Source organism: Zonotrichia albicollis, chromosome 1 (assembly GCF_047830755.1).
Source record: "Zonotrichia albicollis isolate bZonAlb1 chromosome 1, bZonAlb1.hap1, whole genome shotgun sequence".
NCBI classification, from domain to species: Eukaryota; Metazoa; Chordata; class Aves; order Passeriformes; family Passerellidae; genus Zonotrichia; species Zonotrichia albicollis.
In genome coordinates, this window is record NC_133819.1 from 132,040,413 (window position 1) to 132,067,798 (window position 27,386).

The window sequence follows — 27,386 nt, forward strand, 5'->3', positions numbered from 1 at the left end:
TTATGTTTGTAAGAACTCTACTAGATTTTTGATGTTGAAATGGGAGCTTTTGGTTGCTATTGAGGCTTCAGAATTTATTAACAAATTCATCTGTAAGGGAAATTTGTTTAACAGAGTAAAACATTATGTTTCTAATGCCTTTGCATTTCAGATGGTGATGGTTTAAATTATGACACCAGCCCTGTGCCTTAGGGCTTGCAATTCTGTAACTTTTTTCAGATGCATCAACTAAGCATTGCCTAATTTGTTATGAAATTGGAAGAAAAGTTGTTCAATAATTCTTACTAAGTTGTGCTGCTAACATCTGTTTCCCATAAAATACTGGTAATATGATAAGAATTGAAAGAATTGTGTGATTACCAGTTTCAAATAACCATTCCATTGATGGTCAACCAAAGATGGCTTTTCTTTCACTGAGGGAGTCATTTGAATGTATGGGGTGTTAAGTCCAAATGGCAGAGAAAGCTAATGCTGGTGGGTGATATGCAAAGGTAAGCTGTGTTGGTTTTGGATGCTGTTCTTTACAGAACCTCTGGCAAATTTAGGAGTTAAGTTATATGTTTTCTCTTCTTAAATTTATCATTTAGTGTTTTTATAATTTATCTAAAGAAATTGATTGAGTATTCACTACAAAAACAAAATTGACTTCTTGTTACAGACAGTTTAGGTATGTGTGGTTGGATTTTTTATTTTTAATCAGTGTTTTTAATATATAAACAGTGGTTCTTAAAAACAATTTGCCATTTGGCAGGTATAAGGATCTGTTCTGGAAATTGAAGGTTTTAAATGGCCCTGTTTAGAGCCCGAGTAATGATTGGCTGGTCCCCTACCATAAGTTAAAGCCAAATTTTGAAACTTAGTCTGGATTGTTTAGGTCAGGCAAGATCTGCTCAGGAATATTCTTTCTTTTCCCAATTTCCACATGAATTTTCATCTCTTCCACCTCCTTTCATGTCCCTGGTGCTTTGGCCAGGCAAAGGAGAGCTCTCCAGCATGCAAGCAGAGAAAAGGTAAGTCAAGCCACAGGAGTGAAGCTTGGCAAAGCCTCCTTGAGAGATTGGAGTTCTGTTTCACAGAGAAAATCAGATCCCAGCCATGGCAATCCCTTCACTGGGGGAGCCTCTGCTTTCAGATTTTTCAGTAGTGGTAGTTTCACTTGTATTTTGTTGTCTCTGCGCGCCAGCTTCTTAAAGAGAAAAACCAGTGAGTTCAGGGTGTGCATGTGAGTAGCTAATGGATGTGACTGTGTTTTGAGAATTCACCATTCCTTAACTGCTGTACCTTGTGCTCATGTAACCTAGAGTTATGCTTCATCTCCAGTACAGACAGCCTTGCTAGGGAAATATAGGCAAATCTTGTTCAGAGGCAGAGCAGTAGGATTTTAAAAATTGCATCTAGAGGGTGATCAGGAACCTTAGTATTTTTAGACAAAAATGAGCATTGTATTTGTATTTTTTCCCATGATTGCAGGCTGTTTCCAGACATGTGGAAACCTGCTTCCATTAAATGAAGATGAAGAAAACAACAAATTTTTATTGTTACTGGGTTGTTTTTTTTAAATATCTTTATCTGTGGAGTTAGTTATTTGAGAGGAATATATGTGTATATATAAAATCCATAAACATATCTCAATATCTATGAAGAAAGAGCTTAGTTTTTTATATGCAGGAATACATATTTACATATTGATTTATCTCTCAAAGAACTCTGTACAGATACACAGGCACACAAACACAGAGGAGTTCTTTTGTTCTATATATTTGCAAATAATGCCCTGTTTAAAATGGCTCTTTTCAGTCTTGCAGAAAATGAGTATTTGTTTAAATTTTTTTAGTGTCCATGTTTAATAACACTTGTAAGGCATTGTTTGTTCAGCAGCTTGCAGATAGGTCTTCTTGGTGATCATATGAGTGCAAATTTGATTTTTATATAGTCCTTCACAAAATGTTTATGCCTGAGAGCTCCAGTGGACTTAAAGCTGTATGTGATACTAAACCGAGACACTCTCCGTTTTACTGCCAAGAGTGGATGCCCAAGCAATGCTTAACTACTGTGTAGAAAATGAGTCTTATGCATTTTCTGGATCAATTGGACAACACATAGTAATTTGGAGTGGAATTAGGCAGAGAACCTGGTAAATCATCCTATATTTATCTGTGCTGCTATGCAGATTCCCATGAAAACTTTCAATCTGGCTCTTTTTTTATGAAAGACGTAATTACAGGCATTGAATCTCTGAAGGAATTTATCCTGGATTTATCCTATCTGAAACTTTTGTTGCTGTTTTTAAGATCAGCTTCTTAGTTTAATGTGTGCTTGAATTTCAGCTCAAGCACTTGACTTTTCTCTTTATATTGCTGTCTTCTAAATCATTGCCTGTGTTAATCTAACATGGGGATTACATAGCCCAGCAGTCTGTAACAAGTATGTTCATAGTCCCTCTCTATTTTTTTGTGTAAAGAAAAGTTGGAACAATCTCCCTGTCCTTTTGTATATCAGTTGACTTTGACTTGACTGTGGAGTTTGCTGCTGCTTTAAATAAAGACTCGTTTAAAGTAAGTGAATAATTTCTACAAAGTGAATGCTCTTTATTTTGGTTGGGTGGCTTCTTTAATCATCTTTATGCCATTCCTAGTTATGTTTTTATGTTCCCTTTAACTTATGAAGGCCAAGTTCCTTCTTCAGTGGGCATATCCATTTTTGGACAAAGAAAATAATTCACTAGACATGGGACTTGGTGATGGTCTTGGTTATGTAGTGCCTGGGGCTCTGCCACAGGAAAGACCCTTAGGAGTGTGCTGTGCTGCTTTGGAGTCATTGTTTCAGTCCATCACTCCTGGTAGTTCCTTGTAAGTAGCCAAGAGAAGCTGCAGGAGGAATGATTAAGATACCGCCCTCTGCGCTCTCTGGCGTTGCTGTCTGTTCTAGGGAAACTTTGCTTTATGACTTGCATTCGGTGCCTTCAGGTTGAGTGCTGTGTCTTCAAGCAGTGTGCCCAGCCTTTCTCTACCTGAAGTTTGAACCAATAGCCTTCAGCTCTTGCTGTCTTCCAAATCAATGGCTCCCATTTCTGATTTGAAATAGGTTTGGGTGCACTGTGTGGTCTGGTGTTCAGCTAAATATGTAGGGCTGCAGTGACAAGACATAAGCTCTAAATACAATGATAGAGGAAAGGGTGTTCCTGAAATACATGACACTATTCATGCCAGGTTGTATGATGGCCTGTTTTATACTAGCATATTGCTTTGGCCTGGATGAGTGGGCTGCATGTCTGGAATTTGCATTCACCCTGTGCTAGCTTATAGGTGACTTTGAGCATTTATCTGAGACTCCGGTTGCCTGGTATAGCTTCAGTCTTTGTCCTGTTCTAACAGTGAGGACATCTACCTCTCATCATCCACATCAGAAACTTTAGATGTGGAGCTCCTCTGTGGCCTGAGGACACTGTATGTACAGATGACCAAGAGGAATGATATTGTGAGAGGGATTGCTTTTTCCCAGGTGAGGATCAGTCTCCTGAGAAGGAAAGAAGTCAAGTGAAGTTCAAGTCCCTGTGAAGGTCTTTGTTCCTTAAGCTCAAGAGTGTAATATTTGTCAGGAATAGTTTCTGACACTTTTCAGGAAAACATGAGTCTTCAAAACTTACCCTTGGAGATAGGGGACTTCCAAAGGAGGTCTTTTTGTCTTGGAAATCCACAGGAGATAATGATTCTTCCTGTTTTATGTCAAGCCTTTTCTTCAGGATTTTTATCACTTGTGTTACTTCTCCGTGTTGTAGCTGCCATGAGGAACTTCTAACTCAGTCCCTCTCTGAGCGCTAGGAACCCTGTTCAGCTAGGAAGTGTTCTGGAGCATATTTTAGGTACCCAAAAGCTGTCTGGACATAGTCCTTGGCATCTGCCCATGAGTGGTCCTGCTTGGTCAGGAGGATTGAACAAGATGACCTCCAGAGGTCCCTTCCAGTATCAACCACTCTGTGACTGTGGTGACCCTCAGAAATCCTTGTATCTGTAGTAATTTCCTTCAACCTGCCCCTTTTAATAGAGTCTTCCTTATTTGTTGACCTTGGATCTGAGGAGGAATGGAGGAGTTTGATTAACTTTGTGACTCTGTGTGGACTTTTATGGGGATTGGCTTATTATTTTTTTTATGCTGGGAGTCTACCAGCTGGTACTCTTTTCCGATTGCACGTGTTCCTCAGGTAACATAGATGTCATTCATGCTTTAGTTTCCTACTTTGCTTAGGAATATTTCTTGCCTCTATTGTCTCTGCTCTAAGGGAGCTTTCTAGATACTCTTAGTCTGGATAGAGGAATTTCTGTGAAGCTGCTTGAGTGGAATGAATACATACAATTAGAGCAAGGGAGATGCAAGTTCTTCACCATTTTCAAAGTGTACATTTCTCAGATCTACAAAGCCTTCACTTGGTAGTTGCATATATATGTTGTAAAGTATCCTGCTATTGAAAAGCTGTTCAAGCAAGATGAATCTTGAAGATGCTTTTTGGGATGCTTCATGTGACCTATGCAGTTTACTCAGTGAGTAGTTATCCTGTTGCTGGTGGAACCAGGAGTGTCATTGCAAACGTATCCTTTGTGGAGAGGAAAGGCCATTTACATGTAACTGTATATGGCTGCTGTACCTTGAAGAACCCTTGCATTCAGAAATCTTTTCCTCTGTCTGCCCTGAGGTATTTTGTATGAACTGGGGACAAGCTGCTAGGAATTAAGGGTATGATATGGCCCATTTATACAATATCAGCATTTCTGGTCAGTGCTTCAGCTATTGCTATATTGTTTGCATACTTGAGTGATTGCAACTGCCACATTGCTAAACTGTAATTTTTTCAGCAATATAGGCTATGGATTTTGTTCCTAAACAGTTTGCGAAGGAATGTGATTTCTGTGTGTACCTGCAGTAACAGGGCTTTGCTTTCACTTGTTTTTTTTTCTCTGCAGTGTCAGTCAGCGTAGAAAAGCTATGATCCATGCCTTGAGGTGGAACAAAAAATGAAAATATGATCAGTAAGTGTTTGGACAGGGCAGTAAAACACAGGCCACAGACTCAAGCCCAGCACTTATGAAATTCTTAAAAATATTCCAGGCTGAATAATGTAGGCCTCTTGACTCTAGATACTTGCTATTTTTTTCATCTTTCTTCAGGTTTGTTTATAGTTTGGTTTAAACAAAGAAAAATAGATGCAAGGCCAGTTCACATTGTTGCAGATATTTTCTCTCAATGTCTCTGTTTCTGGCCTCCAAAATATCTTATGCTCTGATTTTTTTTTCTTAATTATGAAGAATTTTTCTCTTCTATGTCCTTGATATCCTGTAGAGTGAGAGATGACCAAGTCATCTAATTAGCACTGGATGCCATTAGCGTAATGCATTTTAATTAATCTGTTGTGTTGTGCTTTGTTTTCCTCTGTTGGGTGAAATTTGTTGAAAGCGTAGCAGATCATATTGGTAGGAATAAGAGGTGGGTACAAAACCTTGAGATGATACAAATAATAACTAATTTGTATAATTCAGGGTGTTACAGAATACACAAATAATGAAGCTACTTTATTTTGGCAATTGATAATAAGGCTTGAGAGGTGGATAACTTCTGGGGGAAAAAAAAGATGCCAAAGTCCAGCAGACATGATTAGAAAGAATATCACTAACTGATTTGCAGTCAAGTGCACTAAGTCTAAACTGTTTTTTTATTTAATAGCATAGATCTTAACTACTGTTTTATAGCTAGTGTTTTTGTCAAAAGAGAATCAGCCGTTGATCACAACTAAAGCATTAAGAAAGACATTTTGTTTATTTCTTTCTTGGAGATGTGCTTGAGGGTTTTCCTACTCCTCTGGAACTGGTTTCTCTTCATTATCAGTGAAAGTTATTGTATGGCTAATTACTTGGCAGTTCGGGTTGATTGGAAAATACAGATGTTGCAGAAACAGAAGAGGCTTATTTTTAGTACTCACTAAATCTAGGGTGCTATGTTTTTCTTTTTTACTGTGGTATGTTCAAATGAGCAGACTTGAAAAGGTTAGTTAGCCACTGGGGATATTAAAAATAAAGTGAAAACTAAATTGTTTGTACTACTTAGACTATTAAAAATGTATATTTTTAAACTAAGTAGAGAAAGAAGGAAAAACACAAACTTTGAATCTGTTCGTATCTATCACCTCAGGGTGGAAAGAGGTGACTTTTAAATTAGTACATTTCAATATAGGAAATCTAGAAGGCATGCAGAAAAAAAAGGGTAATTTTTAGCTTCAGTTTTGTGTTTGATGTAAGTCAAAATGTAATTCAAGCAATTGTGTTCTGTAGCCACTGTATGACCTACCCAGCGGCAACCAGCCCCCACCTTAAAAAAAAAAAAGCCAATTGGCCTGTGTTTAGCTTACTAAATGTCATCTGGATTCAGTAAAATGCAAGTGACCTGCATTGAATTAGTATAATTGTAATACAAACAGAACATCTCATAGTTTTGGTCTCATACAGGAAAAGAGAAAGTTGGAGAGATTTTTCAGTTTGATAAATAAAACTGAAGATACAGAGTTAACTTTGGCTCACAGTTCATTTTACTTTTTACTGTCTCTTAAAAAAGGTGCATGGCATCTGAATCTTGCGTGTATTTTTCTCTTTAGAACATTTTCTGGTTTTGGAAGAATATTCCTGAGGATATATATGATATCACTTATTAAATCATGAGCAATTGTTAACAATTCCAGTTTCCTCAGACACAATGCTTTTTCAGAGATTTTTTTAAAATTGATTTACCTAACATGTCCAGAATTTGGTATAATTGCTTTATCTCTGTCATTTGGTAGGAATTCCATGGCTTTTGAATAGACTTTTGAATTCCATGATGTAGTTTATATTTTTCACACCCTGTACCAGAGAGCAGTGCTTACACATACCAAGCTAACACAGTGCCTTGAAGAACTGAAGTATCAGCTCTGCCACTATATTTTAATTTTAACTCTGACTGTGATCTTGTACTATTCAGTTTGGTTTAAAAAGAGTGCTCGTTTTTTAGCATGTAAGATCAGTGTAATTATAAAAGTAATACTATGCCTTGGTTGTACTTCTCTTTTCATTTGGACATTGCCATGTCCAGATTTTACTTTGTAATGCCTCCCACTGCATCATGGCCTATGGAATAGCACAAATAGATTTACTATAGTAACTACATTTCCTTACAGGAAAGAATGTGGCTATTACACTAATTTAGCAATGAAATTTAAGGCTTTACAATATAAATGACATTTATTTGAAAGTAGTAGGGAGAATACTGGAAGCACTAGCAATGCTTCCAGTGTTCAATCAACAGTAGCACTGTTTTTGTATGTACCTGGTGTCTGGGAAGGCAGCACCATTGAGTCTTGTATTCTCTCAGTTCCTTGAGAGTAAGCATAGCAGAAACAGGAGGGGTTTTCATTCTTCTGATGAAAGTAGACTGTGCTTTAAGATGTAAGAACTCAATTACTCTTTCATTCAAAATCTGTAATTAATTAGTTGTTTTCATTATGTCTGTAGGATGTTGGCATTTAATGTCTAGAATTTTGTAATCTGTCAGTTTAATTTTAGTTCTTAGTTTGCATATTGCAGGTGAATGAATTGTTTTGCTTTGTGCTAGTGGCCAGCTTTTGCTGTCACCTGTTCATCTGTTATTGTAAAAGGTGAAGTAGGAAGCAGCAAACACTGTTGAAAGGCATTGTTCATTTGTGTTTCATGTTTCTTGTGTTAAACGTAACATGGTCATTCTGTTTCTGCACCTAGGCTGACCAAACATTATAATCCCCCCCCCCCTTTTTTATTAATACTTTATTTTTAAACTTAATTTTATATGAGCACAGGGCAAATGGGAAGGTGGTGGTGCTGAAAATTGTCCTCAAAACACATGCCCAGATTTTGATAATGAAGTTCTGAAACTGCGTTTGTTTATACTTTTTGTAGAATAAAACACCAAGTTCTGGAACTTCTTGGGTAGTTTATTGGCAACTTTCCTACCATGTAATCTGAATATTCCTTGTTAAAATTTAAACTCATTAGCTCCTCTTCAGTTCTTTATAGACTTTGTCCCTCTTTGAAGTGGCATTTAACATGTTGGGGGCTGTTACCGTATCTCCCACTGTATCCTCCTCTTTAGACTGAGCAATCCTAATTCATTCAGTCTTTTCTTGCACAGTGTGCTTTTTAAAATATCTAAGCATTGCAGTTACTCTGTTTCAAACCATCTGAGGTCAGTTCACATCTCTGAAAGTTCGATGCCTGAAACTGAGCACAAAAGTGCTGCTGGAGGTCTGACATACCCCAGATAAAGGAGAACTGCCACATACTTCTTGAATGCCTTCTTTCATTATTATTGTCTGTGGTTATGTCAGAGATTTCACATTTAAAGTCCAGTAAGTTTACTGCAGCTTTTTCTCACAAATATAAGTTACTCACTCCTTGATTCCTCTACTAGTAAATATAATTGCAAATGCAGTTTTTCCACTTCCTGTCTCATTAAATGTTAGCATGACTCTGGATGTAATCATTGCCTTGTTTTCTCAGAAACTGCAGAAAATACTGTGGGAAGAAGAGAAAATATTTTTTTATTAAAGTAAGGTCTATCATTGGAGTTTTCTTGATGGGAAGGTAAGTTTCATATTTGGGTAAAAAGTTGGAACCTTCTAGGCATAATGCATATGAATTTTCAAGATAGTACTGAATCAGGAGCAAAACAAACTATGGTGAAAGAAGACTAAATTAATCACAGAAGTATTCCCTGGATTCTGCCATACTGTGTGCACTTTCTGAAGCATTTCCTTGTTCTGTAGCTGATAAGAAAGTAGTTCAGTGCTGAAAAAAGAAGTAGTAGTTCAATTTCAAGTTCATGTTCTGGATCTCATGTATTCTGTGGCGGGAGTGATAGCAGCGATTTGGGATAGCAGGATGCTTCTGGCTGAAAGGTACAACATTCACAAAGACGTCTTCTCTTCTGATTCCTGGCCACCTGTGTGCCTGGGAGATGTCCTTTAGGCTGTGAGGTGCCTAGCTCTTGAGCAAGGATGTGCTATAATGTAGGATTTAGTCTGAGAGACACTTTAAGTGTTGAATTCTGAGGGTTTGAATTGAATTGGGCAGTGGCCTGAAGTGGCCCCATATCTCTGTTAGGATGATTTTGATTTCCTCACAAAGAGGAGGTGTTGCTCATCACTTTTAAAAGGGAGTTTCCTCCTATACAACAGTGTTTAAAAATACTTGTTTTTGCAAGTCTGTGTTAAGTAAAAAATCACTTAGAAGTTTAAACCTCTACAACAGATACTTCTTTCTAAACTAAAGGTAGTTTATTTTTTTTCCTATCTCAACCCCCTTATTCACAAACACTTCCTCCCCTCAAAGAAACCCTAAAACCCCCACATGTACATACATGCAGTACACTCTTCTGTTCTGTTCTTTCTCTCTCTGATAAAATTAATCTTGATCACCCAGTGCTGAAATTGAGGGTACTTTTCAGAATAAGAATAATGAAATAAATTTCAGCTCATTTAGGTTTTCTTTTTGCTGAATGAAGTTATTAGAAATACTGTCCTAGATGATGTCTGAATGCTGCAGTTCCTTTCAGCTATTTGAAACTTCTGGTTTTTTGTAAGTTTTGCTGACTTTCACTGTCTTTTTTTGCACTGGTGCTTGGATGTTTTTAAGTCATCAGGGTTGAAATTTTTTTTTATGTCCAAGAACACTAAAAATGTGTAGGCTTTTAATTATTGAGAATGTGAACTTTCAGTATCACCTGTCAATAAAATGTTTAATACTTACACTTTTTAGTACCTATAAGAGGTTATTTTTAATTAGCTATTTTCCTCTGAAAATACCTGTAGATGTCAATAAAAATTCAAAACTGGTAGCTGACTGGGTAGTGTAAACACAAAATCTTGAGTAGCCTGAAATTATTTTTGTTTTCACTTGAAAAATTTCACTTATCTAAAACACTTGCCCCCCTCACTCCAAAAAGAGAAAAAAAAAACCCAAGGAAAAAAACAAAAAAACCCCAGTGAAACCAAAGAAGGATTCAGAAACCTCCACACAATTGCAGATTTTTCCATGCTTTGTTTTTCATTTCTACAGACTTTGAAAAGGCATTTGTTGCTCTGCTTTCAAGGATCTAAGTTGAAGGAGGGAAGAATTTTGAGGAGCAGGTTGCTGACTGTGTCTTCTTTCTTTTGAAAAGTCACTGACATCAATGACTTGCACCTTGCAGATGAAATGGGAACTTGAAGGTTACATCCCTAAACTAAAAAGACGACGTTCAATTGAATGGCAGAATTCAGGAACATTTTGTGTTGAAGAGCTGAGTCAGGAAATCAAAATAACCCTACTGAATTGGACAGAGAAACTGAAACTTTCATTTCAGAATAGAAAATGGAAATCTGGGACAAGATAATAGCAAAAAACTACAGGCAGAAGTAATGAAGAGTTCCCCAAATATTATTTAAATATAGTAGAATAAAACCTGGAGAAATACTGATAGGTCTACTGGGCTTGAAGGGAGAGGGAGAAGGGAGAAACAAGCATAAGGAGGTCAGTGCAGATAAACACAGTTCTTTCTTTGCATATAACTCCTTTTTTTGTTGAGTAGCTTTCAGATATCTTTGGATAATACAAGTGATGGGTTGTAAGAGTTCAAGAAGCTTTGAAAAATGGAAAAAAAAAGAAATAGATAAACTCATAAATTAATCAACTGGCACTAAGTCAGCATGCTGAGGTGATAGTTCTGGGAGCACATTGGTGGTAATAAATATTTTTGTTACTCATCTGATAAAATGGCTTGATAATGAACAGGCATATACGCAGATACCATGATCCTTTTAGCTGAGTTAGCAGGGGGAACTTACTCTTTGTCTTGATAATTGCATAGCAGCTGGTACAAGAAATTCTGTCCTTTAAATATATCAGTGGAGGATATGGTAGAAGTTAGGAAATGTGATGGGACTTAAAAATCAGTTTTCTAAGTAAGCGTGTTTAAAACCAGTTATGAAAGACCCCAAACTGAAGGAACTTGTGGCCGTAGAATGCCAGCTTGTTCAAGTTGTTGTCACATAACAAATGATCTGTAATGTTCTTTTGAAATTGAAAGCAATTTTTTGGCATCAAAGAATATGTCAGTTTGGAAGGGACCCATAGGTTTCATTAGCCCAATTTCCCCTCAGTAGGAAGAGTAAACTCAGAGGTGAATCTGAAGGCACTGTTCTGTTACGTGACGGTGATAACGAGGCAAGGGTGGATTCTTTTTAATACATTTGCAATTGCACTTACTATTGCAAAATGTTTCAGATCTGTATCTTTACATTCTTGACCTGCAGTAATGCTGTCAGTATGTTATGAGCTTACTAGCAATAATAAATATGCAGGTCAATGTAAATAGCTTATCTTTCAGTAACCCATCTTTGCTGTTAATCGTGAGAATGGTCTTCCCATTATGTATCTTTTCTCTGTGTTTATTACTTTATTACTTTACATCTTAAGTTAATCATACTTTGATTTGATTATCGAAAGGTCATTATTCCAGAGAGAAGCTTATGTTAACAGTTGGGATTTGTTTTATTCAGTTTGGTTTTTTTCCCTCGTATTTTATTTTATTTTATTTTTCATGTGCTCCTAGTGTTCATATATGTGATTTTATAATAAAGTCATTTAAATGTAATTTTAACTTATGTAGTATTGTGTACATAGTTTAATCAGTGGCCATTACTAAAAACTATGAAAGTAAGCACAGTAGATTGCATGTTAAATGCCACACATATTTCCCCTCATTAGGACGAAAAATTTTGTCATTTATTGTTTGTCCAGAACTTGCCTGAGCTAAAGCTTCACTTGTCCCTTTCTGCATTTAATCCTGCATTGATAATTCTGGTAAGAATCAACTTGGATCAGGTGTGTGATAGATGTTTGATGGAACCAGACCTGTTTGTAGTTCTGCACAAAAGGTGTGGGTACACTAGATAATCTTCATCAACATCTGTGTTTGCAGATGGGAGGAGGAAACAGTGATTTTTAGGATGCTTCTAACAAATAAATGTATTATCTACTATGAAGCCGATTATGAACTGACCTTCTTGACTTTAAACACGTGAGATGTTGTCCAATAACGTTATTTTTCACTGTGTTGCAGTATTGTAGTTCTGAATGAATAAAACCAAAACAAAGTGAAAACCCCCAAAAAGCCACACCAAGAAAACATGCTCAGCAAAGAAAATCCAGTGTAGAATCCTGCTAGTATTTTACCATTCTCCATGCTGATGTTTCACTCTTAGACAGCTGATGAGTTGTGTAACTCAGTCAATGGTGTTTTAATTGTCTTTTTGAAAGCTGTTCAATAAAGGATGGAGGTTCTATGATGTGCATCACAAACAAGAGAAAAATGTGTCTTTCAGGTGATTCTTTGTTTCCAAAGTTACTAAAATTTTGCAGTAATCAATATTTAACTTTGCCAGATTTAAATAGTTTTTTGCACTCTGAAATGTTACCGAGTTTAAATGTGTTTTGGTGTTTGTTTCCTATTTGCTGAACTAAGTAGTATAATTGTGGTTCCAAAAACAATGAAGTCACAAACTGATGTCATGTATCCCTATCCTATTTATAAAAAAGTTTTTCTCTGTAGATTCTAGCAATGAAGCTTCACAGCATGAAAATTACAAAATCACCACAATATAGAAGTCTTTGTTGTCCTCTTCAGTAGCATTTATGATACTGGGGAGATTTTCCGCTTTTTATTACGAGCAACTTATTTCAACTAAATAATAAGAGATAAGTTATTCAGGGAACTAAAAGCCAGAAGACATGGTACCTCTACGAAATTGCTGTTGATCACTTAATGTGTTTGTGGGCTGTGTGAAATACAGATATATTACTCTGATTGACTAGAAGAATGAGCTGCAAGGATTTTCTGATTAGGAATTTCCATGTGTGGTATATGAGCATCTAATTTTCTTTTGGCGTTTCCTAATTCATCATCATCACCATAATTATATTTTCACGCCAATAAAATTGTCTGTAAAGGAACCTTCATACTAAAAAAAGCCCCTGTTTTCAACCTGGACTTAATTTAAAATACTAGGCCCTTTAAGAATAACAAAAAGAAAATCCTGGGCTGACTTGTGCATTTCTGCTCTCATTTAATACCCGGTTCTCAGTCTGGTATTTATTCAACTTATGAGCATGGAAGTGCTGCCTGGGAACAAGTATGGTGGAAACTGTGTTGGATTGTCCAGTGCCCAATTTAGAAGTGGCCCCAAAAGCTGCCCTGGCTGATTTTTTCTTCCCCCCATCTTTTATCATACATATATTATAATCTGCCTTGAATTCTGGTTGCACTGCAAGGTGAAGGATTTGTCTCATACCAATGTGTGAAAGAGGATTCAAAGTAGAACTAGGCTCAAGGTTGAGAGGGGGAGGGATCAGTTCAGGACAAATTTGAAATTCACTCTTTATTATATGCAGGTGAAAACAAACACAGATTAAGCTGATCCTTCTTGCATCTTTAGAGATTTCTTTCTCTTTTTAAAGGTGATTGAATGGTTGAGACTGAAGACTGAGTCATACAATGTAATTCTTTGGTTGTATATTTGCTGTGTTAATCGTGTAAGATTTGCCTTTCTGTCTCAGAAATGTAAGGCAATGTGGAACGGGATGGTGAGGGTGGGAGAGAGAAAAGAGTCAGCCCCAGCTCTTTTATAAGTATGTCAGAACCTGCCCCATCTGTTAAACAATTTTCTCCTAACATTTCCTGCAGTTGGAACTGCCAGTTCAGCCCATGTAGTTGGTTGGATTGTAGCTTATATTTGGTGTTTCTTTGTAGCAACATTTGCCTAACACTGCCTGTATGAGCACTGTCCTCAGCCCCAAGGTGAGAGCTACACTGAAACAAAGAGCTGTGGGAAACTTCTGAGAAAATTACAAGTGGAGTGGAGGTAAAAAAAATACTACAAGTAATAGTTTGGGAAAACATAGGGACTGGAGAAATCTAAGGTAAGATGAAAGAAACATGAAAAAACCCCAAGTATTTCCTGCTTCCATTGGCACCCGGAGTGATTGAAATAGCTTAGTTTTGTTTTAAAATAATATATAGCTATTTTAGGATAGAAATTACCTTTTGGACAAGAAGTGGAAGCAAAAATGAGGAATAAGTTCCTGTCAGATAAGTGTTTTGTTTTCATTCCTGGAGATTTGGGACTAGCTTTATAATTCTCCAGTAATTGCTTTGCAAGCCTCTTGAAAGGAAACAAGGTAGTCAAAGCTAAATTGTAGACTGAAAGAGGAAAGGAGCTTAACTTTTCTGCTGAGAAATATGCAAGCCAAAATTAGGTAGTATAGAGGGAAGATGGAATTGAAACCCAGAATTTTAGGTTGGTTAATAGAATGGAGTGATGAGAGCTGGAGTGAGCTAGCACACGCTAGCAAGTGCATGGCATAATTACCAAGTTGGACTAAACAGTAAGTAGTTTCTGTATGGTTTCTTGTATTACAAAAATGCATCTGATTTTACTCTTCAGCTAATAGAGCTCATGTGGCATAGTAGGATTTAAAAATGCCTACAGTTTAGGCATTACATAGATATGCATATTTCTGAAGTAGGTGTTTGCAATGAGCGTACAAAGCATACCTGTGGATTTAGAACTGCTAACACTCGAATATCTCCTTTTGTGGCTTTTGTTGCCTGGCATAAAAGAATGATTCACTAATTTCCTCTTTCTTCTCATTGTCCTTTATGCATGGCAAAGAAGTCAATTCTTTGCTGTGGTTCTTAACTGCTGTGTATTTGATGAAAGTAATTGGCCAAGGCAAACATTTTTTCTAGAACTGTGGAGCTGAGTAGGACTCTGTAACTTATCATTGCTTACCTGTGGGGGGGGAGGTCAATGTTTGTGATCAAAGAGGAGTACCCGTTTTGACACCACATAAACAGAAGTTGGTAGCCTTCTTTTACAGCTGTGTGTTTTCAATAGCTACTGCTGAGTTCGCTGTTAAGAACAGCTGAAGATAAGATCAAAAGTCATCAGTTCAAAGTTCAGAAGAGATCATTAATTTCAAGGACAGAAACTGCTGAATTTGTTAGCCACTGCTTTTTGCCAGAAGTACTTCACGTGTACTGACAATTAATCTTGCACAAGTGAATTAGATAAGGCCAGTTACTGAGTGCCACGGTTCCTGTCTCAGTCTATATACTTGTTTGGCATGGCTGCCCACTGAAAATATAAAGCTGCTGTTGTAGCATACAATTTTATTAAACAAAATGGCAAATTTTGTAAATGTTTAGCAACTATTCAGTACTGAACTAATTTTTCATTAAAATGGTAGTAAACAGTTTTTACATCATTTTGCATGGATTCCACTTTCCTTCAGAATGTGAGAAGAATTTTCTAATGAGGGTTTGATTGAGTTCAGCCAACTTTCAAGGCCAGTCAGACTTCTTTTAAGTTATGGATAAAATCTCCTTAAGTTCTTTCTGCCTTCTGCCTATGTTTCAGACACAGGCTGAAGCTTCTAGTGCTTCTAGTATGTTAAAAGTATGTAGAATCAGTTTTTTCCCCTTTTCTGGGTTTGTATTTCTGCCTATGCTCATAGAAAAACAAATGAAGAACTTTCACTCCCTGTGAGTTTTGAAAATGTGGTTGAATTGAACCTGGATTTAGAAGACAATAATAGCCTGTTCTTGTCAATAGACCTTGTTCTGAATAATCTGTTGCTATCATGTGCAAGTCTTAAGTGATGATATTGGATGCATTTATTACAGACAAAAGTACAAAAATTTTCATTATTTTTCAGTAGTCTGTCAGAGTTGTATGGCTGTTCTCCCCCCACTGCAAGTGTGTATTTTTAGAGGAAAACCTGGAAATAATAATATAAAAATGGCACAATATATATAATCTTAGAGTAGGACAAACTTTTTTAAAATATGGGATGAATATTTTTTTCCCAGTTGAAAAATCTGTCTGCATATGGTTCTCAACAGAAGAAATTTTTGCTATATAGGTAAAATGGTGCATTTTCAATTTCGTGTAAGTTTTCAGTATTGTAAGACTTGTTACGTGATTATTTTATTTGTCATCTTTTAGTGTTACCTTAGGACTTTTAGCATGTTTATCTAAATCTTACTTGGCCAAGCAAGTTTTAAAGCTCTGTCTGATGACTGATGAGTGCAAAAGGAAATAGCAATCCTCCCAAATTTCCGAAGCAATTCTCAAATAAAACTAAGTTCACTTAAGGGAGGAGAAGGTGAACTTGACTGTTCACAGCAATTTTATATGTGTGTGTAAACAAGCAGTGCTGTAATTTCTGCTAAGAATTTCTGAAATAATACAATCATCTCTTCAAATTGATGTACAGCAGTAGATTAAATAAGGAGTCTTGTGCTCAATGGGACACAGTTTAAATAGAGAAAATTTAATGGGAAGTAGTTATATTAGTAGCAGATGGATTTACTTTCTGAATCTTGATCTGAGTAGAAATCCTTGCATACTTAAAATTTGTCTTACAGATTCTTAGCCTGATAAGAAAGATGGATAAAGCAATTTCTTTTTTTTTTTAGCTTGGCTTCAGCTGCTGTGGTGATGTGTTTTGTTTAGACTTGCTATTGTTTGATTTTTATCTAGGCTATTTTTATGATTCCTACAAATCCCCCTCCAACCTTCCGGAAGCCAGAGCTCTGGTCTGATGAATTCACAGATTTTGTGAAGAAGTGCTTAGTGAAAAATCCTGAACAAAGAGCTACAGCAACCCAGCTGCTACAGGTCAGTATTTAAGTTACTGAGGAAAAGCACATTTTATGTTTGGGTTTTGTTTTTTACCCCTCAAACCCATAATGTTGCGAAAATTTGTAAGGGAAAATCTTATTTTAATTATTATTATGCCTTATTTCTTTTTCACTTTGTAGTCTTTTCTTTGTCAGCTCCTGTATCTCTTCCCCCATTTTATTTCTCTTCTTACAGCTTCTAAAATTAATCATTAAATAGTTTAGGACTAGTTCTTGCAATTCGTATTGGATCCTTGCTTTGTGATTTGAGGCCCTCAGTAGATCTCAGGATTTAGACAAGTGTTTAGTAACAGAACTGAGCCCAAGTTACCCTTTTGTGTGGACCAGCCATGGGGTATATTCAGTCTTTCCTTCTGGTCATGTCAGATTGAGCAGGCAGGTGTCTGTGTCCTAGCAAGGTCTGATGCAGTGCCATGAGTTTGTTCCTGGGCTGAGTTCAGCCAAGTGGGCGCTTGCCTGTGTGAGCCACAGTTGGCAGCGTAGACCTTTGGAGCAAGGCAGGGCATGCCAGGCTCTCACTTCCTGTATTAGTCTCCTGCTAGATTTATTCTGTGTTGAGCTAGCAATAGCAGCTGTTAAATTTTAAGTTCCAGTGAACTCCACTACAAAGAGAACAAAAATTTTGCAAAGTACTTTTTGGTAATAATCTGTCAAATTGGTAGATCATGCTATGAAATTGGTAGATCGTGCTATGAATATTTAATTTTATACATTGCAAAATACAAAAATGTTGACCACAAGGTAAGTAAAAATTGAAAGTTAAAAGTGTCTGTGTGATGTATGAACCAGTACTTGACATCTTCAGGATGTGAAGTTTGTATGGTTAGCTGAATACAGACTGCTGGATAGAAGAGACTTGCATTAATGTGGGCAAGTAAGGAGAAACAAAAATAAAAGCTTCAGTGTACAGTTTCTTTCCCATCCTAACTGACCAGAAAACCAGATACTGTGTGTGTTCATCAGGAGTCTGCGTTGTCTTTTTCCTCAGCTGGAATTTGGAGCATATGTGATGGAGCTCGAGATGCTGTGAAAATGTTTGAGTAGAAATGAAAGTACTGCTTGTGAGCAGAAGTCATGGAAAGAAAAAGAGAGTAATTGAATTAATATATCAAGGGAGAAGATAGATAATAGGTGTAGTGCATGAGGCTTCATCAGTTCTGTTCTTCATGGAACAGTTTTTAAGTATTTATATTTTTATGAAGTGCTTAGTTGTATTTTGCCTAAATTGTATTTGCATATAATGATACAAAAATCAAATTTTTTCTAACAGCAGGTGTTTATTAGGCAGCAAAATGTCCGATATATTAAATATTGTCTTAAATTAAGAAGTTATGTTTTAATTGACCTTGAATTAAAAATCAAACTTCCTGCTAAAAGTAAGGGGATTTTTTATTAGTTCCACTTTTCAGCATCATAGGTCAAGAAATATTGTATGACATTTAAAGTATAGGTTTGTTGAAGTAAGCAGCCACAGATGCTCTGGTTAGAGCCATTAATTTATGCTCTCAATTTGTTAAGATTAATTAAATTATGAAACTGAATATCTGAAAAAGTTTGGTTTTCCATGTCAGATCATCACCACTCTATTTACAATTTTCTGCATGATTTCTTTGGAAAATTGTATCCTCACTCATGAAACAGGTATTAAGTGATTACATTTCCCAAGGCTTGAAGTTATTAAAAATAGTTAAAGAAAAATTTAGTTACTAAGGGGCTGAAAGATACTATGCTGTGTATATTGTGTAGGTTTCGATTTTGGTTACTGTGTAGTGCACGATACTGTTTATCACTGAAATCTGTGGTCTTGAATAGGACTTGTAATTAAATCTGAAACTCAACTGCTTTAACAATATTACATATTTCAACGATTTTTTTTCCCCTAGCATACATTTATTAAGAATGCTAAGCCAGTTTCAATTTTAAGGGACCTGATCACCGAAGCAATGGAGATAAAGGCAAAGCGACACGAGGAACAGCAGAGAGAGCTAGAAGAGGAGGAAGAAAATTCGGTATGTACCCATTTTTCCTATAATCACCTATACTTTACAGATAAGTTGCTGGTTTTCCCCTACTTCCTGTAGTTGTGTTCAAATACTTTATCAGCTTTCTGTGTAGTTTTAAGCCTATGAATTTTGAGTATGCCACTCTTTAATTATGAGTTATGCTGTATAAGCCAGCTTTCAGCACTATTCCATGAAATGTCTTAGTAAAAAGCTTTTCTAGGAAGTGGGAAAAGAAACCATGTCAACTTCAGCTATTCAGACTAATATTAAAACCCTCAAAATTGTTTAAGGTTCTACTTTCACAGGTGGACTTCTAGACAAGTGGTTTAGTTTTTAGTTCAGGGCACTTTGCTTGGTGTTTTGGTTTTTTGTTTAAGCCTAATGCACAGAATAATTAATGACGACACTCAGTAAGCAGTGATGGCAGTAACAAGTAACGTGAAAATGGTGACAGCACTTCATTCTTCAGGTGACATTGTCAGCATATGTTTGAGGAGAGAAGCAGGTTGTGTAATAAGTAGGTTGCATTTAGAATTGTTTGGCAGTGTTAAGATAAAGTCTGTGTTCCAGACATTATTATTCTTTCCTACATGATTCATTTCAGGTTAGTCTTGTGCAGTGGAGCATAATGTGCTTCAAAGAAGTGTATTGCCATACATACAGTGTATGGTCATTCAGGAAGAGCACAGAGAGAAGGTGGAGAGACTGGAATGTTACAGCTTTGAGCGAACAGAAAAGAGCAGTGCAGTAAATGCAGTTTGTCCTATAGCAAATTGTAGAATCCTTGTTACAGAGTGCTATGTGATGATCTATGTATAGGAATACTTTTCAAGCAGATGCTGGGCAGTCTTTTCTATCTCCAATAATCAGTGTGGATGGCTGCATTTTTTTTCTGTTCAAAGAGTGTTTTCTGAGAATATCTTAGCTTGTTTTTATGAAGGTGGTTTACTCTAAATCGCGTTTGCTTACTCAGTAACAAACAGGCAGGGAAGGCTGAGATTATTTTTGTTACGTTAGGAAATTTTCCTCTGTGTGATTCGACATGCAGAGTTGATGTTTGTGACTTGACTTATTGAATCGTTGATTTTTGAAGATACTGATTTATTACTGACATAAAAATCTGATATCTTTACTAGCTTGCTTTCATCCATACTATTTCCTTCTGAACTAGAAGGAAAATCTTATTTTAATCTTCCTTATTGGGCAATGTTGATGTCTTTTGCATTAACCCAAAATTAAGCATGACATCTGATTACTTAGTCTGAGGTTCAGATCACATTGCTGGGCACAGTCTGTGCCAGCTAAGGATGTGGTGTACATCTCCCTCTCCCTCTCCTGCATGGAAGGATGTAACACAAGTTTGGTTCACCTCAACTGAGGCAGAATTTAGCAACTCCTCGTGGTTCTTGCATGGGTACAGAAGTCAGAACCTAACAGTGCACTTTTGCCACCCTCCCCACCCCCAACTCCTTCCCTTCATACTTCCCCCAGTTTAGTGTTCAGTGTCAGAGAACCTCAAATCCAGGATTGAGGCAGCAATGTGTTACTTGTGTTACCATTGTAGTGGTTGGGAATTCTGCCATGAGCTTTTGCGGTGCTGTAAGGGAACATGTTGGAGTAAAAAAGACAGCAAGAATCTGCTGGTCACTAAGTACAGAAGATAAGTGCCTCAAATCTGAAAGTAACAGGAGTATCTTTGGTTAACAGGGCTGAGAAAACAGAATCATGGAGTGGTTGAGATTGGCAGGTACCTGCAGAGGTCATCTTGTCCAATCCCCCTACCTAAGCAGGGCCACTGAGGTTTGGCTGCCTAGGGCCATGTCCACAACCTCCCTGTGTAGCTTGTGCCAGTGCTCCCTCACCCTCATGGTACAAAGAGTGTTTCCTGGTGTTCACAGGAAATCTTCTTCTCATTATATGCCCATTGCCTCTGCTCCTGTCACTGGGCACCACTGAAAAGAGCCTGACTTCATCCTCTTTGCACCTGCCCTTCAGATATTTACACATGCTGATGAGGTCCCCTAGAGCTTTGTGTTCTCGAGGGTGAGCAGTTCCAGCTCTCAGTCTCTCCTCCTGGGAGAGATGTTCCAGTCCCTTGGTCATCTTTGTGGCCCTTTGTGAACTCTCTCTGGTGTGTCCATGTCTCTCATACTGAGGAGCCCAGAAGTGGACCCAGCACTCCAGGTGTGGTGTCAGCAGTGTGGGGCAAAAGGGAAGGATCACTCACCTTCCTGCACCTCCTGGCAACTTTCTCTAATGCAGTGCCTAATTTGTCTAATTAGCCACTATTGTTAAAAGATTGGTTTGCTCCTTAAAATGAGTGCTGTTGTAGTATATAGAAATGCTAAGTCATTTTTTAGCTTACACTAATAGAATTTTAGGGCCTATGAATCATATAGCAGTGCATGAACAACAACAAACCCAGAACCAGAGGTCAACCTCTGCTTGAAGAAATTGCTCTTCAATATAAGGCAGAAGGTCAGAGCAGTTGGCAGCTCAGCATTTGCATACCTTGCTCTTTTTTTTTTCTGATCATGATGTAGAGGAGTTCCAAAGGCCAGTCTTGCAGAGGGCTAGAGGCAGCCCTCCCTGTAGTTGCATAGGATGTGAGAAAAGAGTAAAGGTCTGAAAATTTCACAGGTGAGAAAGGGAAGAGGCAAATTTGAGGCAGAGCTGACTTCTTGGTACTAAATAGTGACAGAATAGGAGAAAGCCATGAAAGTGGGCTTGTGAATGAGACTAGCTAGTTCAGAAAAGAAAGGAAGCAGAAAAACAGAAAGAAGAGCATGACTTCAGCACAGTGAAAGACAGAAAGGGAGAAATTGGAAAATGAAGCTTTGTAGTATTACCTTCAGTGGAGGGATCAGTAGATGACATTTTAAGATGACAAAAAGAGAAGGATGATAGAGTCTGGTAAAAACTTCAGCAATATGTTCTTTCAGAATGCTTTTATCATCTTTTGCTATATGATGTTGTGTACTCCTTTTTGTTTTGCACTGCAGATGCTGACTTCCAGGCTGTAATTGTTTAACTAATATTAACAATTAGCACTAAATTATTTTTACAAGGTCTATTAAGAGACATGCAAGAATATCTTATAACGGACAAGAGGATGTCCAGGTGCTTTTGCTGTTAAGTTTAAATTGAAGAATTAAACATTTTCAAAAGCTTCCCATTGTAAAAAGATCAAGTAAAAGAAGATTTTTATACCTACTATAAAAAAATAATTTTGTGTATTTTTTAATGCTATTGAGATTTTTTAAATTCCCTGAATTTTCCCACAGTTTTATGGTTTAAGAAAATAATCTGTTACAAGATTTGTAGTTAGGATGAAATATTTAACAGTTATTAAAACTGGTGGTATTTGGTAGTAAATGTGATTTTGCTATCAGTAAATGTATCTCTAATAATTTTTTGTTGCTTGGTAAGTCTGGAGTGAAAAAAGTTTTGAAACACTTGGCTTTAATAGAAAAAGTGAGCATACAAGTGTTTGAAATTAAGAATATTGATGGTGAGGTGAGGAGGGATTTCCTCGTTGACAAAAACAGTTTTTGGAGTGACCTATGAATATCTTTTGTGTGTTACAATGCAGAACAAATTTTGTTCTGGTCTGGTTATAATAGTTGCTTGGTTATAAAACAGACTTCCTATGTCTTGCAGCAGTTTCAGTGCAGTGCATTTCTTATATCATTGTAAGAAATTCCAGTTTCATTTGAGAGATAACCCAGAATCTTGTACAGTTGCTGTCACCAAAGGTTCTGATCAGCCAGAAGTGCAAACTCATCCAAACTAGGAAACCGCAACATGAACTTGTCCCAGTGCCTAGGGGGGCCTACAAGAAAGCTGAAGGACATTTTTCAAGGGCATGTCCTATAGGGGTGATGGCTTTTATCTGAAGGAAAATAGATTGAGATTAGATATTAGGAGGAATTCATTGTGGAGAGGGTGTGTAGAACAGCTTGCTAAGAGAAGCTACACTAGAACAGGTAGCTAAGAGAAGCTGTGGATGCCTATTCATGAAGTGCTGTAGGTCAGGTTGGATGGGAGCAGTCTGACCTAGGTGAAGGTGTCCCTGTCCGTGGTAGCGGAGTTGGTACTAGATGGTCTTTAATGTCCTTTCCAATCCCAAACATTCTGTGATTCGTTGAAACTTTACCATTTTCTTTTCAATTAAACACATTCTCTGTAAGGTGTTTCTTGAATGCATGTTGCTCACATACTGCATAGTGGAAAGCTCCTGTACAACGTTAGGTGTAAGTGAAGCCTGCAGTAAGTGGTATTCTGATTTTAGTTTTGTAAGCTTACTAAGTAGAGGCTAATCAGTGGACCCACAAGTTATTGGAGGAAACCAGGTTAAAAATCTGAAAGAATAAAATGAAAGCATTACAATATTTGTGTTTGTCATTTTTGAGAAAGAATCAATCAATTCCCCAACCCTACGCTTCACTTTAAAATAATTTGAAGTGAATAATAATTTGACAATAATGTGTCTTTCATTTAATTTGGAACTTGTTTGTGGAACTGCCAGAAAAAGAATAAACCAATTTTTTCTGCACTTCTGAGTGTTTATTATTTTCTTTTAGGAAAGGGAAAGCAGATAATATGAGTGCCAGTTTGGTGTAATTGGTAGTGGTAGTGGTAGTGGTAGTTTGGTAGTGGATGAAGTCAGCAGTCCAGCATTCAGGGATAAACATAAATAACCCTTGTGCATTTCTCTTCCTTATACATCAGTTGCACAGAATCCCATAAGAAATACAGGGCTGCTTGTATGTGGTTTACAAGACTACATGATCCTATAGTTCAGATAAAAATTCAGGTCTTGGTAAGTCTGCAGTGATGGCAACAATGCTAGAAAGAGCTAAGGACAATCCCTGTGTTACCTTATGTAGTGGTAGTAAGTAATGCATGTATTTCTTCATATTTTAATATGTCTTAATGGTTTTAGATTGTGTCTAGAATTGGAGTCACTGTTCAGTTGCAAAGTAATGGCCACCTGGTGCTTCAATTTTGAAAAATAACCACTCAAAAATGGATTTTTTTCCCCAATCATACTACTGTAAAAGCCTCCCTGTAGAAACAGACTCGAACTTTGAGAAATATATATTTAACAACATCTAAAAGCAAGAGGAAATATTGGTGTTAGTGTTAAGTGGAGTCTATTGAGGTTAAAGTTCTCTCATAGGCAGTGAATTGAGTCCATATACTATTGAAAAAGAATGGTTTCAGTTAACCTGTCAGGGGCTTGAATGTATTGATCTAACCCCCAGGTATTTCCTATGTAAATTGTGAGGAGTTCAGCTCGTTACTCCCTAGTACATGATTTGAGACCCATCAAGAAGTTTCTTATGTTAGGAAACCTGTTTAACCCTAACAGTTACATTTGAATACATTTTTGTGCTTTAATACCTTCTTAAAGTCACTTATTGTATAGTAATGGGCACTCAAGTTATAAGTGACTTACATTACCGGAAGTAAATGGATTGTGTGGATCTGGAGAAATAATCAGATGCAAAGTTTTCACAGTTATGTACTTAATTTTCAGGATCAATTCACTTGTCCTTCAGGTGAGGAAGAGTTACATCCCCCCTAAAAATTTTTCCTTTTCACCACATAAAATGTGAACATTTTATAGCGTGAGAAGTTGTAAATGTAAATACTGTAAATATTTTTTACTGTTAAAAACTTTGTATTATAGATCTCTAAATAAATGTCCAGGTTGAATACAGTCTTCATGTCTGTATCCTTCCTGAGAGATATAGTATCATTATAAATAGTGTGCTCAGAATTGATTTTATGCCTGTTATGAGAGCTGCTCATGTGATGAGAATACCTTGTGACAAACTGACATGTTTTGATAGGTGCTGAGGTAGTTGTACAGCTTTTTTTAATTAAGCAAAAATCACAAGTGTTGTGTTCTACAGAAGGTTAATCCCGATATCAAAGTTTAAATGTTAGTTTAGGCATTGAGACATTACCAATCTCTTCTTGTGCATTTTTGGAAGTGTGATGTGAAGTGGATGCTGGAGCTGGGCAGCTATATTATGGGAATGTAAAGTAACTCATTGCCTGGCAGCTTACAGAAAACGTGTCTAAATATTTGTTTGTGTGGACCTTTAAAGGAGTGAGCTAACAAGCAGCTCTCTGTATGTTTTCTTTTACAATTTAATGTTGCTATGATGTGAGAAATGTTGAAATCTTTTAGAGTATTAAATCAAGGAATTACTACTTCAGTGATCCCTTTTTTTTTTCTTGGGCCCTTGATGGTTGACAACTATCAACACCAAAGCCAACTGTCAATAATCAATTGTTCCTATATTTAGAATTATTTATTCATTCATACAAAGGATTATTTGGTTAATCCTGTATCAATTATGAAAAGTTGGCATCTGTATTTTGAGACTCTAAGAAATAATTGCTGTAATTATTCCTTTATATTATTACAATATTTATAGTGTTGTAAAGGAACTAGTGAATCATATGAGTTATTTTGTATTTTAAATCTGATACACTGTGCTGTACTTTTCTGAAGGTTTTTATATTTGCTTTCATGCTTCTTTCATGTGTTTGCATGTATTTGTTGAACTATATATATATATATATATATATATACACACATGTAATTTTGTATGAAAGTGTTAAAACTTTCCCTGCCATTTTTTCTTCATGCCAAAGAACACTTGACATATGTGTTAATTAGATTTGATTGCAATCCTTTAGGTGTCCTGAAGTTAGAAAAACAGCATATTGTTAAAACCTACAGCAGTATGGAGCCAGAAACTGGTTATAGGAGGAATAAACCTGGGGAGGTACAAGCATGCAGCAAGGCTTCATTACCTGTAGGTAGAACATGTGCTTAAGTGCTGTTTTGTGACAGATGTCTGTTGAATGTGATAGGATTTGACTGTGTGCTGAAAGTTAAGTTTTTACCTGTTTCACTGATGGGTCTAAGCTTTGTGTGCTCAGTATTAATCATATACTCAGGCTGAAGTTTGGCTTTACGTTAGGAGCTTTTACAAAATCCTTCTGCTTGACCAAACTAAGTTGTGTGTTTATGTAGCTACTGCAGTGCTTTAAAAAAAGATAGCTGTGACTACAGCTATATTTTTCAAAGGTGATGATGAGGTGTTAATAGTAAATGAAATGATTTTACAGGATACTTAATTTTGCCAGCATGTAAATAAATCTTCCTTTAATACGTTGCAGCCGAGTTGGCCGTCTTTGCTGCCCTCTAGTGTTCTTTTAACATGCCAAACCATAGGTAGAGAGATTTTTAAAGTAACTGCTGCTGTATTTGCTTCTCTTGTTTAGTTTTTTATCAGTCTTCATCCCTCCTGATGTTTAAAAGGAAACAGAAAAACCATTTAATCTTTATCACCTCGGCTCATTCACTTCTGTACTGATGTAGACTCTGGTACGGTCTGCAGGGCCTACTTCTCTGAGAAAACTTCTTGTGTGATGAGATCTTTTATTTTACAAGTATGTAATGAAGTCTTGGTGTGGTCTCTGCTGAAGTCTTTGAATTTTCTGTCCTGATAATCAAACGTCTGTGATTGTGTTTTTATGCTCTAAGGGTTGATTTTGTTAATAACATCATTCTGGTAAATAAGGACATCTGGAGGGTTAGTCTTATAGGGTTGCAGGTTATTGCTGATACTTTACTTGTACTTTACATTATGATATTATTCAGAGTTTCTGTAGTCTGTCGTTATTTCTGTAGCATTTAAAGAGATTTTAGAGTTCTTGCTTGTGCCTCACCTTCTGTCACTGTACAGTGGTGTAACTGATACCTCTTCCAAATACCAGTTTGGTTGCTTGTTACTTGTACACAGGAAAGCAGCAGACAGTTTAACTCCAGGGTTAGTTGTTTTTATTGTTTGATTCTTGTATCTGTTTTCATAAACAATATGAGAACAGGACACTTCAGCTTTAATGCGTCTCTTTTTTTTCCTGCTTAAAATTGAGATTGTGTTTGTTTTTATTTAATCAATGTGTTTACCTTTTTTAACAACAGATCACAAGTTCTACGCCAATATTTATGTAGCGTAAAGCATGAATCAGAATTTGTATGAAGCAATCACTTTCAACTCTCATGTAAATGTGCACATCCATAACTTGGATACCCACTGCATGTTTTTATTAAGTTACCTTCTCAGAACCAGTGTAGTGTGTAATCTACTGCCATGTTAGCTGAATCTCATATTTATGAGAAATACTGGAGTGACAGTTCTGGAAGCAATCTGTGTTAGCTCCAGAATTAAATATTCTGGGCTGTGCACAGGCCACGAGAAGTTTGACATTGTTCTGTCTCAATACATCATTCCTGATATAAGGAAAACACCATTCATCAAAATTGTTGTGTGCTTCCCTTTTTATGGCAACTGTTCCTCTAGTACTAAGGTGAGCTTTTGTGATCCTTACTCTCCTAGGGGCTAAAAGATAACTCTTCTCTTTGCTGAGAGACAGTGCTAAGACAAAGGCTTTTGGCACTCAGCCTGGAAAATGAAATGCTATTCTTTGGGCCAAGTCCAGGTAGTTGATTTGACTGAAGAGATAAAAGATACTTTTTCAATTAAGCAGAAGTTATCAAAA

The 27,386-nt window shown here is 36.8% G+C and overlaps 1 protein-coding gene across 1 annotated transcript in view; it reads left to right on the forward strand.

Moving 5' to 3' along the window:
- STK3 (serine/threonine kinase 3) overlaps positions 1–27,386 on the forward strand; it is a 125,541-nt gene that overhangs the window by 41,129 nt on the left and 57,026 nt on the right. The window contains exons 7-8 of the mRNA XM_005479477.4: positions 16,634–16,771; positions 18,678–18,803. Coding sequence (XP_005479534.2) covers positions 16,634–16,771; positions 18,678–18,803 — 264 coding nt within the window. The remainder of the gene's footprint in view (positions 1–16,633; positions 16,772–18,677; positions 18,804–27,386) is intronic.